At 32.4% G+C, this 18,294-nt stretch overlaps 2 protein-coding genes across 2 annotated transcripts in view; both read left to right on the top strand.

The window, feature by feature from the left end:
• Nucleotides 1-2,894: 2,894 nt before the first annotated feature.
• Nucleotides 2,895-6,545, top strand: LOC106677808 (STING ER exit protein). Its single transcript, XM_014415943.3, has 4 exons — nt 2,895-3,125; nt 4,290-4,446; nt 5,763-5,991; nt 6,323-6,545. The coding sequence occupies exons 1-4, from the start codon at nt 3,005-3,007 to the stop codon at nt 6,476-6,478; spliced, it is 663 nt and encodes a 220-aa protein (XP_014271429.1). The 5' UTR covers nt 2,895-3,004; the 3' UTR covers nt 6,479-6,545.
• A 1,992-nt stretch (nt 6,546-8,537) lies between these two features.
• The window catches only part of MED23 (mediator complex subunit 23), a 44,758-nt gene continuing 35,001 nt past the window's right edge, over nt 8,538-18,294 (top strand). Inside the window, exons 1-7 of the mRNA XM_014415937.3 lie at nt 8,538-8,972; nt 9,048-9,280; nt 12,387-12,519; nt 12,625-12,807; nt 12,887-13,174; nt 17,623-17,829; nt 18,089-18,175. Coding sequence (XP_014271423.1) covers nt 8,928-8,972; nt 9,048-9,280; nt 12,387-12,519; nt 12,625-12,807; nt 12,887-13,174; nt 17,623-17,829; nt 18,089-18,175 — 1,176 coding nt within the window. The 5' untranslated portion in view covers nt 8,538-8,927. The remainder of the gene's footprint in view (nt 8,973-9,047; nt 9,281-12,386; nt 12,520-12,624; nt 12,808-12,886; nt 13,175-17,622; nt 17,830-18,088; nt 18,176-18,294) is intronic.

The raw sequence follows: 18,294 nt of genomic DNA, 5'->3' as shown, positions 1-18,294 counted from the left end.
TTCCATCACAACTATCTTGTCGTTTCTCCATACATCATACAAAAACACAGGCCCCCAATTTATTCCAAACCATGGCATCTCATAAAATCGTTTTAGTTAAGGTAGTATTCGACATGGTAGATTTAGGGATCTGTAGTAAGATAGCTCATAGGCCAGTCCCCTACATTTTGTTCACAAAATGTAGCACAGAATTAAACTCTAGATTAACTTTTAACTGTCTAACACTCTAGTCAAAATCAAATCTATTTCAAATTTCCATAAACCCAAGCTTGCCAAACAGCCGCTTACCTTCTTTGGGATGGTAAATATGAATAGATAATTTTTACTTTTTGCAGCATGAATACAGGCCTCCCCTACACTTGCCTAATGTCCTAATGCCCTAATAGGCAATCAGTCAATCAAATGGATCTTATTAATGACATATTCCTTCCTAAGAGCAAAACATAACCTTTTTCAAGCAACCCTTTCCACATCCTAGGTCAGGTACACCACTCACAGTCATGTCATCAGGCTCTGCCATTGGCAAGGTCATTCACCACTCCATATCAAATCCATTGGGTTTCCTTTTAAAAAAATAACAGATACTCTTCTTAGGACATTGTTATTGGTGTTTTATGGAACCTGAAAAGTATTTCCAATACTTTTTTGAAGACTGCCATTTTGGATTTTGCCTATTCAAGTTGTAACTGGCCTTCCACGAAATTTGGAATCAGATCTTTTTCACTCTCTGATAGCCATTTTGGGAATCAAGCTCGCCCATATTATTACCTACCATTAGCAGTCCAACGGTCTAGTAGAAAGGTGGCAAAAACACTTTAGACGACTCTTACCTACAAGCTTTTGGAAATGTAAGAAAATTGGGTGATCATTCTAGTCGTACTTCGAGGCCTGCGCTAGCAACCAAAATTGAAATGTTTCTCCAGCTGATCTCGTTTACCGACCCTGATTACGACTACCATACCAGGCGTCCTCCATAAACTGGTGATCTGCGACTACGACCTCCGGCTCATACCTAGCCTATGGAATCGACGTTATTTTCTCACTCAGCCCTCAACAGCTGCACCTTCACATACCTACGAAATAATAAGGTTAGTCTACCTTTAACTTCTCGCTACACATGACCCAATCTGGTGGACTCCAGAGATGTCAAAATAATTACTATCAACAAGAACGGCCGGAATATAGTCGTGACTACCTACCTACTTATTTATTCGCAGAATATTTCGACATCTTTTCTCCAGCTTCAAAGAATATAACATAATAAAAACCATTAACGAGTTTAACAAACAGAAGATGTTGACTCGACAAAAGAATCGTGTCACTTTTTAGTTGGCACAAAAATAGACGATTAAAAAGAAATCGTTGGGACTGGGAGGAGATTGCCATGGAACTATATTGATAGTGCCGCATATTGGTATTAATAATATTTTGATCTACCTTCTCTGTTAGCATATATTAATTATTATTAATATTATTTCAGTATAGGGATCAGGATAGCCGTGTGGGCTAAGACGCTTGCAATAGATAACAAGGTTAAGTAACGTCGAGAGTGGTCAGTACTTTGATGAGTGACCTTTGGAAATATGTTATCACTAATACCGAAAGACTACGCTTTGCCATTCCTTCCCGTCGGTTTGTGAGGCCCTTCAGTGCACTGGTGGCAACTAAGATAGGGTGTAGGACTAATGACCCTACCTCGAATACCTTCATCGTGAATCGTATTTGTGATCCCTAAGGAACCACAATATGCTGCCAAGGATCTACAAGTTCAGCAGTACCAAAAAAAAAAAAAAATATCACGATGTTAAAGCTTCAATCAGTCTCCATTCTTATTATTTTTAAAGATTGCCACACTCAATTTCAGTATACTCTGAAGATTGTGTTAACATAGTCTATTTACTAATAATAAGTTATATCAATAGCCCTTTTCCCCAATAATAAGTTATAAGAATGTAATTTTGTCAGTTCTGATGTATGAAACTTCATTGTTCTAAAACCACCTTCCACTACCATCCTTCAATTCCACATGCCCAAAATCCCCGATTTCAAATGAAAATGGTCCGTTGTGGTTTAAGCGTATAAACTTATATACCATTCCAGAAAAAATATATCTACCAGGTGCTTATACTATTTATGTGATTTTAATATTTTTGAGAAGTAATGGGATTTTTAAAGTAAAGAGGATTACTCAATTTTAAAGTATTAAAACTGAGACCATCACTATTGTAAGAACCTATGGAATGTCTGAAAGATACTGGAAGTGGAATTTCTGCTGTCTATTGTTTCTTTCTCTTAGAATGCTAATCTGCAAAGTAATTGTTTATTTGTTGTTGTATGCATATTTATAATTCAAGCTTTCATTATTTTGACTTAGGTGAAACCCCCTCCTCTGATCCCCTCATTTCATTAACCATACAATACTTTCGCAGATCGTGTATTCTCAACGGGTATGGTTATAAATATTGTTTTGTTAAGTTTACGCCCTGAATATAAGTTCTCTAGCTGTTTCATCATAAATAATTTCTTTTAATATTAAAAAACAAGTTGTTATATTATTGGATTAATAGGTCCATAAACATAACAATATTAATTTATTCAAAGCTTATTAAAATAGTGAGGTGTAGATAGTTGGCCGTAGATTAATAATTGAAGAAGATGGTCAGGGGGTGCGGTCAGCAAAAAGAACATAAATAAACAAAAAATTATATATTCATGCCGACGTTTCGACCTGAATTTCAGGTCTTCATCAGGGGGCTTGTAAAATAAATTTTTGTTTATTTATGTTCTTTTTTTCTGACCGCACCCCCCGACAATCTTCTCTCACTTATTAAAATAGAATTTTTGTAAAATGCTACCTCTTTGGCCCTGTTGAATGTTTGAACGAGTTTTTTAGATCGACCAGAATTGAATTTTAATTTGTAAACAGAACCTATCAATAATATTCTTACATGTATTTGGTGACTGTTTCAGTTGATATTTAATCTGTGACTAATTGTAATAAAGTATGCCTAAGGTGGTTTCTAGAAGTATTGTATGTTCTGATACAAAAGATCAGGAAGAATACAGTGAAGAAAAACCATTACACACTTATTATTGTCTTTGTGGGCAAATGACACTTATCCTAGGTTAGTTATTGCCATTGATTTAATTTTTATGTATCTGAGTGTTAATATTTTTCCTTTCTACATTTTGTTTATATCTATGAAGATTGTCAGGCAATTCATTTCATGCAGATGAATTCTGCTTATATTTTGTTGATTTACTTACTTAATACTTATTTTGGTCATACAATAAGTTTTCATTGACTGTTTTTTGGTAATATTAATACATACAATGTTAAAAGCCCTGCGAGCAGGGGAAGTGAATGATTAAAATCAATTACAGTACAATTCATGAATTAACTTAAACCTAATGTATAGTACTAATGCTTCAATGATTACACTTGATTCTATTTTGCATATAAACCTAAAGGTACCTTTAGCCACCGTTACCCGTGGATGGGGAACCAGTTTCCATAGTGACTGATCTGAGAATCCAATTAGGTGATTGTAATGCAGTGTATTAGCTATTAGCTCTTTGGATAACCATTTGATTAGGCATTCATTTGTTATGTTATTAGTTACTAACTTGTTTTTGAATAAAGAGGATGTGCTACTAAGTATTGTGAAGTTTACTTTCTAAATTTAATTAATAAATAACACCGTGATAACATTTTTCATTTAGACAATTGGACCCGAACATTGCCCCTGCCTACATCATCTGGACTGGGATATCGTTTCACATAACACTCTCTCAGATGAGGTGGGAGAAGTTCCCGATTTATCTTATTTGGTCCAATCGCCTAAAGGCATCTAAATGTAGAGCCATCATAGCTATAATATAAATTATTTAATGGAAGAATTAAAAAAAAAAAAACTTGTAATGCATTAAGGTACCATGATGTCTTGGATAATGAGTGCTCTAGTTATCTATCCCAATATATTTATATTATATAATTTAATAATGCATGAACCACATAGTAAGGACCATATTAACTTAAACCACTTCTAATGCCTATTATATTAATTTGATCATGCCATATTTCCTGACAGAATATGGTCATAAAGATTTTGTTTAACGAAATGCAATAGGATTCTTATGACTTGTGGATTCGGTTGATATCTTATGTTTCTGATTTGTTATTTCAATAGTCTTTTTAAAATATTATTATTGTTGCAAGTTACTTGGTTTATAGTAATTCATACTTTTCAATAGTTAGATTTGATGTTAATAAATGAAATTGTTTATAGATTGTCCTATTGAGAAACTCCCATTAAGAAAAAGAGATGGTGCAAGGGTTCTAGATGGATGCAAGCATGCGAACAAAATTATTTGTGATCCAGATGAAACTGTCCATATTAGAAGACCTGAAGGAATAGAAAGACAATTTCGAATGAAGTGCAAAAAGTAATTTCATTATAACATATTGTATATTTGTGGTAAATATGGAACTAGTTAAATTATTCATTATGTTAAAATCATTTTTTAAGTGTTATTGTTCAAATCTTACCTATTTTGATTGATTTCTTAAATTCAATGTACAATATTCACTATTAACTACTTTTTCTTATAAATTACACCTTTTATTAGGTTGTTCATTTAAAAAAAAATATATAATGGACAAAGGTTAGGCAAGTAACTAACAATCTACTAATTGAAAAGTCCACCATTAACCATAAAAAGATTTATAAAGTATTCTTGGATGATCTTATTTATGGATCAGAGTGTTGAACAATTCTTATGAAACATGCAAGCAGTTACTGCATTGAAAATGAAATATCTGAGTAAACTGGTGAGAAAATACATACAGGACTCTTTAAGAAATGATATATATTATCTATCCTATACTGGGATAGAAATATATGAGTGCCAGCTTAAAAGAAAGGTATGGCCATGTTTGTAGTATCGCAGATGACCAAAAGGCCTTCTGACCGATGGAAGGCCAGTAGAAAAGTGTTTTGTTGGTAGCCCAACACATACCTGCGGTAACTTCAAAGATGGCCGGTAACTTCAAAGAAAATAGTAAAAGACAAAATGAAAAACTTAGATTATGTGTGAATACCATAATCTTAATGTAACATCATACTACTTTTGGAACTATCAGTTAAATATTTGAGAAATAAAATGTTTTTTGACCGTGAATCCCTTCCAAATTTCAAGTATCTTTTGCTGCGGTTATAGTACATTCAAAAATTTTTTTAGCATGTCCATATCTTTTGAGGAACTGTTTGAGAGTTCCAGATTGGGGCAGGGATAATACATTCTACATCATTAAGTATTTCAATAAAAAGACAAGTCACTCTAGAACAAGTGTGTCGATTTTTATGAAAACTTTGTACAAATTGGCTGTGGAAAGGTGATAATCCTTTATCTAATGAAAATAAGTTCATTACAATGATCTGAAAGATACCATCCTCCTGGTTAGAATGGTATAAATGATAACATTTCCTGTGATGTGATGCTTATAACCTTATACCATTCCAATCAGGTGATACATTTTAATAAATCAATTTTACTTTAATTGAGAGTTAAAACCTTTTACTTTACCACCATCCTTATTAATATACAAACAAATCTTGGTGCCAAATTAACTCTTCTCTTTTTGGGCTTCGCTTCATTAATAGCCATATAGAATATGTTATTGGGTATTGTATGTATATTCTTTATCCGGAAATTCATTAAATTGTTCTTTTATTAATTTTCTTTTTTCTTTTTTTTTGCAGGTGTAAATTGACAATATACTATAAGCATGATCAAAACAGTAATGTTAATTTTGTATTGAAAGGTGCTGTTGTTAAGAACTCCGGTGAAAAACCTAAAATGGATATTTATAATCAAGTAGCAGCAGAACAACCCAAAAAAATTATGGTCACCAAACATACTAAAAACATGGGTAAATTCAGTTCCGTGACAGTATCAACAATTGATGAAGAAGAAGATGAAATTGAAGCGGTATAGCATAATTTATTATTAATATAAATGAAGAAGGGGTAAGTGGATGGAGGGGTTATGTTACAAATAGTAAATTTAAGTAAACAAGTTTCAATTTTTTTTTATTGGAGCTTCTTATGTGTACATAGCTCCTTCTACGTCTAGGTATCTCAGTTATTAATTGGATTTTGAGGTTAGAGTACCTCACACTAGATAGGCACCTACCCCCTTCATCCAGACTAAAGATTTAAAAAATGTTACTTACCACTTACCCCTTCAAATATTAGCTTAATAGTTTTTTTTTTTACACATATATTTTATGATGATCAACTTTATTTTCTAATATTTTCAGAGGGAAGTTGCTGATTCCTATGCAAATAATGCTAGAATTATTGAAAAACAACTTGAAAGGAAAGGTATGAATAAAAGAAAACTTGTTTTACAACAAACTCAAGCTGAAATTGATTCAAAACGCAACAGAGTTAGGGGGACACTCATTGATAAATAGTTTACTAGATTATAGATTTAAGATTTATTTTGTAATTATGTTAATAATAAAATTGTATTTATTTGTATATTTTTAAACTGTTGCATACCCTTAGCAATCAAATTGTTCTCAGAAACTCTCATGAAATAAATACTAATTTATAGAATCTTTCATAAAGGCTTAGGAGATTGTGTTAACCACAAGAATATGAATAGGCCAGTAGAATAATGATTTTTGGTGGAAATAAACATGGGGAACAGGAATTCCTTTGATAGCTTTATTTGAGATCAAGTAGACCTGCTAGCTTTGCATGGTCCCTTAAAGTTTCCCTATGTTCTGGTATTAAAAAAAAAAACTTAAAATTTTATTGTTTCCAGTTATTTATTTATGTTCAAAAACTGTACTTAGTGACCGAATAAAAGCTATAGAACATCAAATTTTGTATTATTAGTGATTACATTACACTAAAATTATAATTAAAATATAATCCCTAGTGGTGCTCATTCAATCAGTCATATTTCCCCTCTTAATCATCTACAAATTTCCATCTAATTTAAGCGTTAATTCCTAGAGATATACAATCAGAACTAACAGGAAAGCTTCTCATTTTAGTGCTGAGTGTATCACTATAAATGGGACATAACAAATTTCTATAAATTTGACTTGAATAAAATATTAAGCATTCTCTCAAATTTTATGCTATCAGTTTTTTAATTTAGAACACTTATTTCGGAATTAGATAGGAGGATGAAGTGGTTGTGTGAGGATGAATTAAGACTTATTTTATAATCATATGTGTGGTTCTCTAGAAAAGCTTCATTTTCTAGGCCTAAGTTCGATAAGAGTGAATCATGTTCAAAAATTTCCCAAATTGTGGTGCTTTCTGGGAACACAAAGAACAGTATCCAACATAAAATAGTACTACCGACCTTATATGGAATGCCGAAAGCAGAGAAATGTGGTCGCACTGCCGTGACCTAACCAATTAGAATTCAAAAAAAGCAATTAAAACTTCATCATTGATAGAGTAAGTAAAAAAAAGAACAACTACGAAAAAATATAACAAGTCATAAATTATGTTCTCAAACCGATTCGATCTAAAAATAAATTTATGGGTTAAACATAAGTAATGAAAACCTAGTAAAAGAAAAAAAGCAACAGAAAAACAATAAATTAAAATTTCAACTATATTTTTTTAAATGAATAAAAAAAGAAAATTATATCAATATCAAAACCTCCTCAGGAAGAAAAAAATTGGTTGGATTTTTAGTTTAAAACATGAAAAATAAATGATTTTAATGAACTTTTCAAAAATATTTTTTAAATGGTTACCCATAATTATTTTATTAAACAAATTTTTCATCAGACTCAATAGATTATGATTTCAAAAAATCAAATGAGAAAAATAGATTTTTTCTAAAATATTTCTTTAACTATGGTTTGCTTGTCATGGTAGGAAGGCTCAAAACCCATAAAAACAACTTATACTGTAGAGTAATCAAAAGCTACTTAAAATAAAAAATTATGTTACTAAAAGTTAGAATTTGAAAACCATTTTTCTTACTAAGAAATAGCAGATTGTTGTGTATATCAATTCAATCTTCATCCCGTTTCTAATACGTTAAAGGTGTGTGGTTGCAACCGTTACTTTCGAAAACATTCAGAATTCCATCTAAGGTTGGTGGATAAGTTACTAACACTGTATTGACGTTAGTAATGAGATTGATAGATGTGCGATAATGAGAATTTGAGGTTCAAAAGCTCACTTAACCTAGTTGGATTAGTGGATATTAAAAAATCAAGCTTGAAATTCAGGCCGAAACGTTGGCAGACTACAAGACGTTCCACTCATAAGTTTTTTGTCCCGAACTACTACCCGTACTATCTCTCATATTAATCTACGGTCAAATTTAAACATCATTATAATCTGGATTTTATTGTATTTAACCAGCTTCAAATTAAGTGCAAATAGACGTCTGTAAGTCTAATTTTTTCAGAGATACAGTTTTTCTTTGTGAGAGGGGGGCTTTCTTTCGTGCTTGACTAGATTCAGAAAAGTAGAATCCCTAGGAATGAATTGTAATATAAATATTATGTGATGTATTATTCCATTGGATATTTATTTGAAGAAAAAAAATTATTTGAAGTGAATTATTGCAATGAATTGAATAATACGAAAAAAATATGGAGGCTTTCAATTGGAAGGAGGTTACAAACAAGTTCAAAAGTTTTTATGTTAATATTGTAAGATATCTGTCGAAGTAGGCTGCCGGGCCTGGTGTTATTTTGTAAATATGAGGGCCTGTTTTAACTTTGCCTCGATGACTTATTTACTTTTTAAGTGGATATGATTATATGTGTCCTTTTTGTGATGAATCTATATTTTATGATTTGATGATGTTTCATTTCTTTAACTATTAAATTTGGAAACATTATAATATTAGAAAATTATACCAATTACTACCTCATAATGGGTACTGAAATGCAAGTGTCATCAATAGTGTCAGAAATTTTGGTAATTAATTTTTTTTAATATATTGCATATCCCCTTCAGTATGATTACATTAATGGTTATTTTCATTGAATTTAGAAAGTGGATGCAATTGAAGAAGCATTTAGTTGTTTCTTAGTGCATAGGCCCAATGAAAAACATGGAATTCTTCTTGTTGAACTTCAAAATGCTTTCACAAGCTCTCCATCTGAGCAAGAAATAGGAATAAAACAATTTTTAGCTATTGCTGCTACAATGACAAATCACAGTAGACTTCATTTACTTTTTTCTTTTTTAGAAAATCTTGTGACCAATGGCTCTGTTTCAGCTAGGTAAGTTATTATCGAATTACTCCTATAAGAGTTAAATTTTTTTTTTTTCGAATATTTCTGAATAATAACAGGGTATAAAATATCTAGTACAAATCATGGATGTTACTATATCATACAAATTTATTTTTTTAGATTTCTTTAGGTAAAATTAATGTTTCTTCATTATCTAACTTAGTTTTTAAACCATGTTTTACCAAACTGGCCAAAATTTCTGCTTCTTTTTATATTGAAGGCAGCTGAAATTTCAATATAATAGAGGTATGGAGAAATGATAATAATCTGTGGTACTACGCTGGCAGGAAGTTATGGTGTCACAGTTAGAAACAAACAATTGATGGACCAGTAGTGTACTTGTGTGTGTATGTATATATATATACACACATGGATAACAATACATACAGAAAATATTTTAATATAAAATATTTAATATATCTTTCTGGCTCAATGTTATTATTATTTTTGTCGTTAACACCATTATTATTTTTGTTGTCAAGAAGTCAGCCATTTCTACAAAAAACCAAAGATGAGATGTGCATAAAAGAAAAAATATATATTTTTATTCTTTATTATGGGATTAGTCCCTTTAGAATATTACAGGCATCGACAAGAAGCTATAGTGCCTTGGAGTACATTACAAAATTCTAAAAATAAAAATGAAACTATAGAACATCATAAAATATAACTAAAATAATAAATCGGAGAAGAAAAAAAAATTAAGCAATAATAATAGAATATGTAAAAGAAAACGGGTAAAACATAACCATATAGCATCTCATAAATCATAGAGTGACTAACTTATAATAAAGTAAAATGAAAAAGAATTAAACGTAAATGAACTAAAAATAATTAGCAAAAAGGAACAATTACTGTTCATATCCATATTTATAAGTTTAAAAAAACACCAAATGTAGAAAAATAATTTAAAAAAAAAAATGGATTTTTTTTAATGATTGTATTTTTATTATTCTAGCAAAACATAAGATTTATTCGATTAATAATAAAATAAAGGGGGGTGGGAAATAAAGTAGTGATGATTATATGAACACATGCATATTTAAGGATTCTATTTAAATATTAAAAATACAACACATAATTTATGTTAAATTTTATCTGTCTTTCTATCCATTTACATTTTTCTTTGAAACTTTTAATTGTTATTTTTCAGTTATCAGATGGATAATTGGTGATTAAAGATAGAGGATTTTAAGGTTGGAAGGGTATTAGAGCAACAAATGAAAGTATGAATAGTATTCACATGGAAGAGGAACGGATTAGGAAAGATCTGCCAAAGGCTGTGGTTTGATGGCCAGCTTCATATAAGTCTGAAGGCTGTGGGTGTTTTTAATGTACTGAGGATTTAAATTAAAGGTGATCGGAGATATGCAATGGATGCCAGAATTTGATACCTTGCTAGAGGAAGGATGCAAGAAAATATTCACGATGAAACGAGGGGTAAAGCCTCCTCAACTCTCAGGACCCCCGAAGATGAAATGTTCAAAGCAATCAATCAACCATTTATTTTTTATGCAGTTTATAGTTTTCAGGAGGTGATTGGATCCTATTATGATTGCCTTAGTCTTCTCTGCATTGAAATTAAGCTTGTTTTCATCTTCCCAGTGTCTGATTTGATTCAAGTCTTCTTGAAGCTTCTCTGTGACAACTAATAGGTTTGAAAGTGGGAAGGATTGGTAAATTTAAAAATTTATCATCTGCATAAAGATGGTATCAGGAGTCTAGGATAAGGAGGGGGAGATAAAGATAGTGAACAGCGTAAGGGATAGTGATGAACCCTGAAGCCAGTGCGAAGGAGGTTGATAAGGGAACATTCTTTCGAGAATATTAAGAATTGGTTTTGAGCAAAGCTTGTAACAGTTATTTGGTATTTCATTTAATGGTCAAACTAAAGCAGATATTTGGATTAGATTGTGAGATGAAAGAAAGGGTTTGAGGTGCAGGGAAGAGGAAAGGATTTTTACAGAAACTTCAGAAATAAAAAGGTTTAACCAGGTGTTAGAGGATCGTGTGTGATGTGTAAGAGGAATGAGGTAAAGATCGAAGGAAAATATGTCATTTAGAAAGGATTTATCATTGGATTGAGAAAGCATATTGATGTTAAAATCACTAGTAATAATGATATTGTAATATCTAGGGACAAGGGAGGATCAAAGTGGTTATAGAATGGAACTACAAATAACAGAGGGGAATACAAATGAAATTTTAACAAACATTTATACTACATGAGAAAAGTTAAGAAAAGGGCAATGAAGCAGGGTTATGGCCTTGAAGTAACATGAACATATAACTCAACACCACCTCCAGTTTGATCGGATCTGTCCTGGTGGAGGAAAGCGTAATCGCGAATAGAGACTTGGCAGGATGGAATAAGGGGCTTAAGCCATGTTTCAAATACTGCTATTATGTGATAAAACATATTAAGGAAGTACTGTTGGAATTTATTTAAGTGGGCAATAAGGAATTGTGCATTGTGATAGGAGCTGAGGATACTAGTCATAACTGTGGGATAGGAAATGGAAAAGTAAGAAAAAGGATAAAGGTTGAGGAATAAAGAATAACAATTTTTTAAACGGTATCATGATTAGATAGAAAGTAACTATTCTAAAAAAATAAAAGGAATGTGCTACTGGATTTTTCATTATTTGAAATATTTTCAGCCTTGCATTATTATTATTATTTTTTCATGAATGATATCTTTGTTATATTGTTTCTTTCATAATTATGAATGATATATTGATTTAAATGTGTTTTGGGTAATATTTGAGAACTTGTTTTGTATTTTCAAATAATAAGAAATAATTTCCTTGTATTTGAATTTATACGTAATCAACTTGCTGCTTTACTTCACAATTTAAAAAAAAAGTATTTGTATTTTGAGATGGGGGAATTCCAGAGTTATTGCCATAGCCTGGGGTTTCTTTCTCTTCTGAGGTGTTCTGGCAGACTTTTCCAAAGAGACCCTCCTAATCAGAAAGTAAATCCTCTATGGGACTTTCTTTGGAATACGCCCAATACAAAATTAAAAAAAAAAATTGTCCAAATAATATATATTTTTGTTGTCCAACTTAATACAAACTTCATTCTTTTCTAGGTTAGTTTGTGAGTGCATTCTTTCATGTGACAAACTTACACACACTCTTGAAAATTTTTGGATTGAATGTTTTAATCTGATTAAGAAGATTATAACTGGTGTTGATTATAAAGGCGTTCGTGAAATAATGAAGGTATTATTATTACTTTAGCCTCTATTTCATTTTAATATGTTCAACTTTCTTATCTTTCAAATGTTGCTATAAAAATTGTTGTATCGTTTATCTGAATGTTTCAAGGGCTGCTGTGAGAAAGCTGCGACAATACCACCACTTCTAAATGTTGCAGTCATTCATCAAATGAAGGCATTAGAAAATGTTATGAATATGATATTTGATCGTAATGCTTGTCTTCTTCCTGCTTACTTTATTGTAAATGAAATTCAAAAAGTCTATCCTAATGGAAAAAATTGGCCTCATTGGGTATGTTGGGTTTCTTTTTTTACTTTATAACTTATTAACCTATAATCTTATTTTAAAGTTTTTTTTTTGTTTTTTTTAGAAACTTGCTGAACAATTGTCATCTTTTGTGGAAAGTTTTCGTTCAACCGCCCAGATGGTATCAATTATTGGTCATTCTGCCATGTTACCAGTTGTTGAACATTCTGGGTACGCTGATCATCTCATTAATCCTTGGAAACTTGATCCTCCCACTTTGAGACTATCATTGAAGGGAAACCTTCCTTATGACAAAAGCCTTCTTGAACCTCAGACTCATCTTTTGAGATACGTTCTTGAACAGCCGTATTCAAGGGATATGGTTTGTTCCATGCTTGGGCTAGTGAAACAGGTATGTTATTGACAAAGTTTTGTGTCTTTCAACTATATTCTTGAATACTGGTTCACGATTCTCAAGCCCATCTTATAGTTGTCGATATGGGATGATCGATAATGATTAAATATATTTCTATGGGTTGATTAGACTCCTTTTTCTCAGAGGGAAATGATTATTTGCTATATTCATGTTTAGCCTGATTATTTCGCACACCTACTTCTCTGGTTTGGGAGATCAATGCACTTAACTATTTTGGCCTTTATTCAACGTATTAACTTATTTCTTGTGACTGTTTATATTTTCAAATAAAATTAAAAGCATTGTTAAATGCCCAGTTTTGGGCATTTTAAGTTTTGTTCTTAATATTAAAACTTTAGGTTGATGACATCTGTCAACTTTCTCTCATTTCACTTTTCCAAGCTTCAAATTGACTCCTTAAGAGGAATTTTCGGGCTCCTTAGCAGATAGAGATTAGAATTAGGTAGATAATAAATGTGTTTGTTTCAATATATTTAATGTATATATATTTTTTTATGGTAGAGAGAAAATTTTCTGTATTTGTTTATAAACAATCCTTAAAACTAGCTGAACAATTATATAAAAATAGCTAACAAAAACAAATAATAATTGTTAAGGAAGAAAAAAGGAGAAGAGTTTAGTTTGAAATTACTTATGCATGTTAAGCATCTTTAATCTATACCAAGAAAAAAAAAATAAGTAAGAGAAAAGCTAACTAAGATTTAATTGATAATTTCTAATTATAAAAAGTATTATGTGCAGAAACTAGATAGGTGAAATTACATATGAGTTGAAATCTGCAACTATCTATTTATTAATTAACTAATTTTATATTTAGTGCAAATAACCACATTAAGATCCTCTAGCATTAAAAATAAATCCCCCACGTGTGGGGGGGGGGGGGTAGAGCAGAGCTCAAAAGATCCCAGCGCATCCCTCTCGCCGCATCAATGGTAGTGAGCCAGTGGAAGCTGAACAAGTGCGTTAAAGCCGCAAACACTCAACTTGAGTGGAGAATCTGACCATTGCCAGAACTCCAATTGTCCATTTTTATTTTACAATAAGTCTCTTGGCCGCTGCCGTTTTAAACTTCTAGGTGGGCTGTAGGGATGAATGAAACTAGATAAGGTTTGAACCAAAGGATTAGGATGGTTGGAAAGGTTTATATGGCATTTTGAGAATTTGGTTGGTATGAGGTCAAGGACAAAAGGGATATGAAGGTCATGGTGTAGTGTTCTGTTGGAAACGAAATAGATTGCATTAACTATGGTTCTAAGGATTCTAGATTGAAAGGATTGGATAAGTTTGATGTTCCACGGTTTAGCTGTTCTCCAAAGTTCAAGTCCATAGGTCTAGATAGGTCTGAGTCTAATCTTATAAATTAGTAGTTTGTTTTCTAGTGAGAGATGAGAGCTCCGGTTGAGCAGTTGGTATAGTTGACTGAATTGTCTGTTGAGCTCTTGTCTTTTAAGTCTAGTATGTTGGTTCCAGGCGAGTCTTTTGTCTAAGATGAATCCAAGGTATCGCATTTTGACGGATCTGGTTAGAGGAATATTATTAAAAGTAACAGGTGAACAGAAGCTGCAGGGAAGAGTGAAAGTCAGATGGGTACATTTTGATTCGTTAATTTTTATCTGCCATTGGTTGCACCATCATCAGGTGGTCATCAGTGAAGAGGATTTAGAGGACAGGATCCAACACACTGTCTTGGGAAACTCCTGCCTCGATGGGGTAGATATTTGAGTACTCAGAACCACTGCGAACTCGAAAGGAGCGATTTGAAAGGTAGGAGCAGAGGATAAGGTATAAGGTTTGGGGTAATATGGACTTGAGCTTGAAAAGCAATCCGGCATGCCATACCCGGTCAAAAGCTTACACTATGTCCAGAAAGGCACCCGAGCAGTATTGTTGCTTTTCCAGAGCTGAAGAGAAATAGTCAACGACTCTGAGGCCTTGTTGAACTGTAGAGTGCCTAGGGCGGGATCCAAATTGATGTACGGAAAAACTCTGTGATTCAACTATGGATAGGATATATTTTAGGAGGATTTTTTCAGAAATTTTTGAGAGGATTGGAAGTAAGCTAATAGGTCTATAGGAAGCAGGATTATTAGAAGGTTTCCCTGGTTTTTGGAAAGAGAATTATAATGGAATGTTTCCAAAGGATAGAAAAGTGGGTTGTTCTTAGGATACTATAAGAGATATATGTAAGGAATATAAATATTATATTATAGCTAGGAATGTTATAGCTTTGGGAGGAAGTTGGCGAAGGATTTGAGGAGTCAGAAGGTCATACCCTGGAGATTTACAAGGATCTAGTATCTTTAGTTGATATTTGACCTCAGAAGGGGTGACTGCTCTAAGAGGTAAGGAGAGTGGGATTGGTGATGATAGGTATTCTTCAATTGTTTCAGTTTGGTCAGTATAAAGTTCAGGATGAGGAGTGAATGTATAGTTCTTCGGGTTTATCTTCGTCGGATGCTGCCCATGTGCTATCATCTCGTCTGAGGGATTGGGAAATATGTTTGGATTTTAGGATTCTTTTACTCATGTTCCAGAGGGAATTATCGTGAGTAGAAAGGGGAGAGAGGTAGGAATTGAAGGACTTGGTTGTACAATTCTCTCTTAACTAGTTTACAGTAGTGGTTATATGAGCGACGATCAGAAGGATGTCTTGTGCGTTGCCATAATGTTCTGTATTTGCGCTTGGTTTGGATGAAGCCTTTGATATGTTGTGGTAGAGAATTGGCCTTGCATTTATTGGTGGGGAAATTATAGGGTGAGGAGAAAAACCGGACAGCTTGTTGGATAAGGTTTTGTAAAGGAATGGACTGCATCATCTAGGTTTCTAGGGGTTTTTAGGGAACCTTTAAGATCAATTTGGTCTGTTAAGATTCGGCGAAAGGAATTCCAGTTTACTGGACCTCTTATGAATGAGGGTGGAGGTAATACAGGAATTGGGATATGGAGATAGTTTGGATTAGTGGACTATGGTCTGAAGATAGGTTATCGAGGCGTGAAAGGGAAGTATTTAGAGGGCCTAAGCCTTTGTGTATAAAGAAGTCCAGGAGGTCAGGGTTACGGTTAGGATCGGTTGATCAGTATGTAGGAGAGTTGGGACAAAGAATGTTGCAGCGAAGGGAATTGATTGTAGACAGGAGTGATCATCCTCGGGAATTGGTGGTTATAGCTCCCCATTGTTGATTTTTTGCATTAAGGTCTGTACTTAGAAGGAAATGGTGTCCAAGGGAATCAAGGAAGGAATTGAATTGTGGTTGGTAAGTGGGAATTCTCGGTGGGAAATAACCCGCTACTATTGTTATGGAAAATAGAGAAGTTTAGATTGATACTACGGATACTTAGTCAATTCTAGCTGAAAAATTTTTGTATTGTAATAGGAAAAAATAAGATAACTGGAGCTCATTCAATCGAACCAGTACTGTAGGGATTATTAAGCTCCTGTAAGCTTCTACCCTCTTATTAAAATATAAAAATTTTCCTGCTAGAATTGACCAGTGTTGCTCCCCTCCCACCACTTCCCTTTCATTTACTACACGAGATCAATATACTCCCATATAATTTTTTTTTTCTCGAATTATAGAACGTTGGTGAAGAAGTTTCGTTTGAAAAACAACTTTTTGAAATTTGACAAATGTAGTAAAGTATCCTATCTATGAATAGTTGTGACCTAAAAAGTGCCTTGTATAATACCTTATATTCCCACTGTAGAGTACAGACCAACTAGCCAGTTTAGAGTGACCAGGCCTCAGTAATTATAATATATATAAATAATATAATATAAAATATATAAAATAATATAATATAAATTCATTATATTTTGAGCTTAAATTGTTTCAAAACATTCAATAATAATTTAAGCCATTAAATGTAAAAGTCAGTTGAGCTGTTCATTCAAAAAAATTATTCTTGCGAATGAGGATGTGTTACATACTTAAACCTCCTTATCACAACCCTTTAATAGTGCAATAAATAAAAATAAGTCATTTAGCGATCTTAACTGGAATGATAACATTACAAGGAGCTTATGCTCCTATCGGTATGCTTATGCAACTCTCGGTTATTCCAACTTCAATGGAATGAGAAATCACTTCAAGTTGAGCATAGTTACAGTTTAAAATATTTTGAGTTATACAAGTCAACGTTTAGACAGTTGGAGCTAGTGAGGTATCATGATTGTCTAAAATTAAACAGCCTAATATTGACTAAAAGTGAGAGACAGAGACAAAATATGAATGTTTTTTCATCCAGCAGTTACATTTATAAATATGGTGGTACGTTTAAAAGCATCCTTCTAACAACAAAAGTTTTTTTTTTTTTTCGTATAACTAGCTTATATTGTTTATGCCATTGGGTTCTGGAGTATTACTTTAAATATTTATTTGATTATGTTTACTCAGGCACTCTAAAGACTATGTTGAATGTTTCAGCACAAGCAGAGGTGTGTAGCTCTTGAAGAACAGTTAGTGGAACTTATTATGGTCGCTATGGAGAGAACTGAAACTGAAACTACGAATAGTGATACGATGAATACAAATAGCCATTGGTTGTGGCTACATCTATCTTCTCAGCTGATATATTTCGTGTTGTTCCAGTTTGCAAATTTTTCAAATATTGTGATGGCTTTACATGACAAGGTAATTGGTTAATAAGTTAACTTAGTAAAACATTGATTTATACGATAACTTATTTGAGAATATTTACATAACTAAGTGAGTGGGTGAAACATAGATTAGTCTGGGTTAAAAAACTTTCTTAAATGTTTTTTTATTGACCTCTAAAGTAAGGTTCTATCTGTTTACTGTGTTGTTAGTCTTTGATTATTTCAAGATTTATCTGTTGCTTGAGTTTTAATATTATTTTGTATTATATTTTTATTAATTTTGTTTTTTCTAGCTTCTTGGCAAAGATTTGAGAAAAGGAAGAGATCATCTGATGTGGGCATTGCTGCAGTTCATATCTGGAAGTATACAAAGAAATCCTGTAAGTTTATTGTTAATGATTTTAAAAATTTGTTTAAGAAGGTTTAGCAATGCTGCATTGTACTATGTACATTATAATTATGAGAGATAGTTGACCGTGGATGATAAATGAGGAGAAGA

The sequence above is a fragment of the Halyomorpha halys genome, unplaced genomic scaffold (genome assembly GCF_000696795.3).
Source record: "Halyomorpha halys isolate HHAL.00 unplaced genomic scaffold, Hhal_1.1 Scaffold108.1, whole genome shotgun sequence".
NCBI lineage: Eukaryota > Metazoa > Arthropoda > Insecta > Hemiptera > Pentatomidae > Halyomorpha > Halyomorpha halys.
This window is presented reverse-complemented; position numbering and strand designations above follow the sequence as displayed.

Bases quoted from the DNA above. Each gene is read 5' to 3' on its own strand.
- LOC106677808 (XM_014415943.3), top strand. From the start codon at position 3,005: ATGCCTAAGGTGGTTTCTAGAAGTATTGTATGTTCTGATACAAAAGAT. The intron at 3,126-4,289 runs GTTAGTTATTGC...AATTGTTTATAG, and splicing joins GCAAATGACACTTATCCTAG to ATTGTCCTATTGAGAAACTC. The intron at 4,447-5,762 runs GTAATTTCATTA...TTTTTTTTGCAG, and splicing joins TTTCGAATGAAGTGCAAAAA to GTGTAAATTGACAATATACT.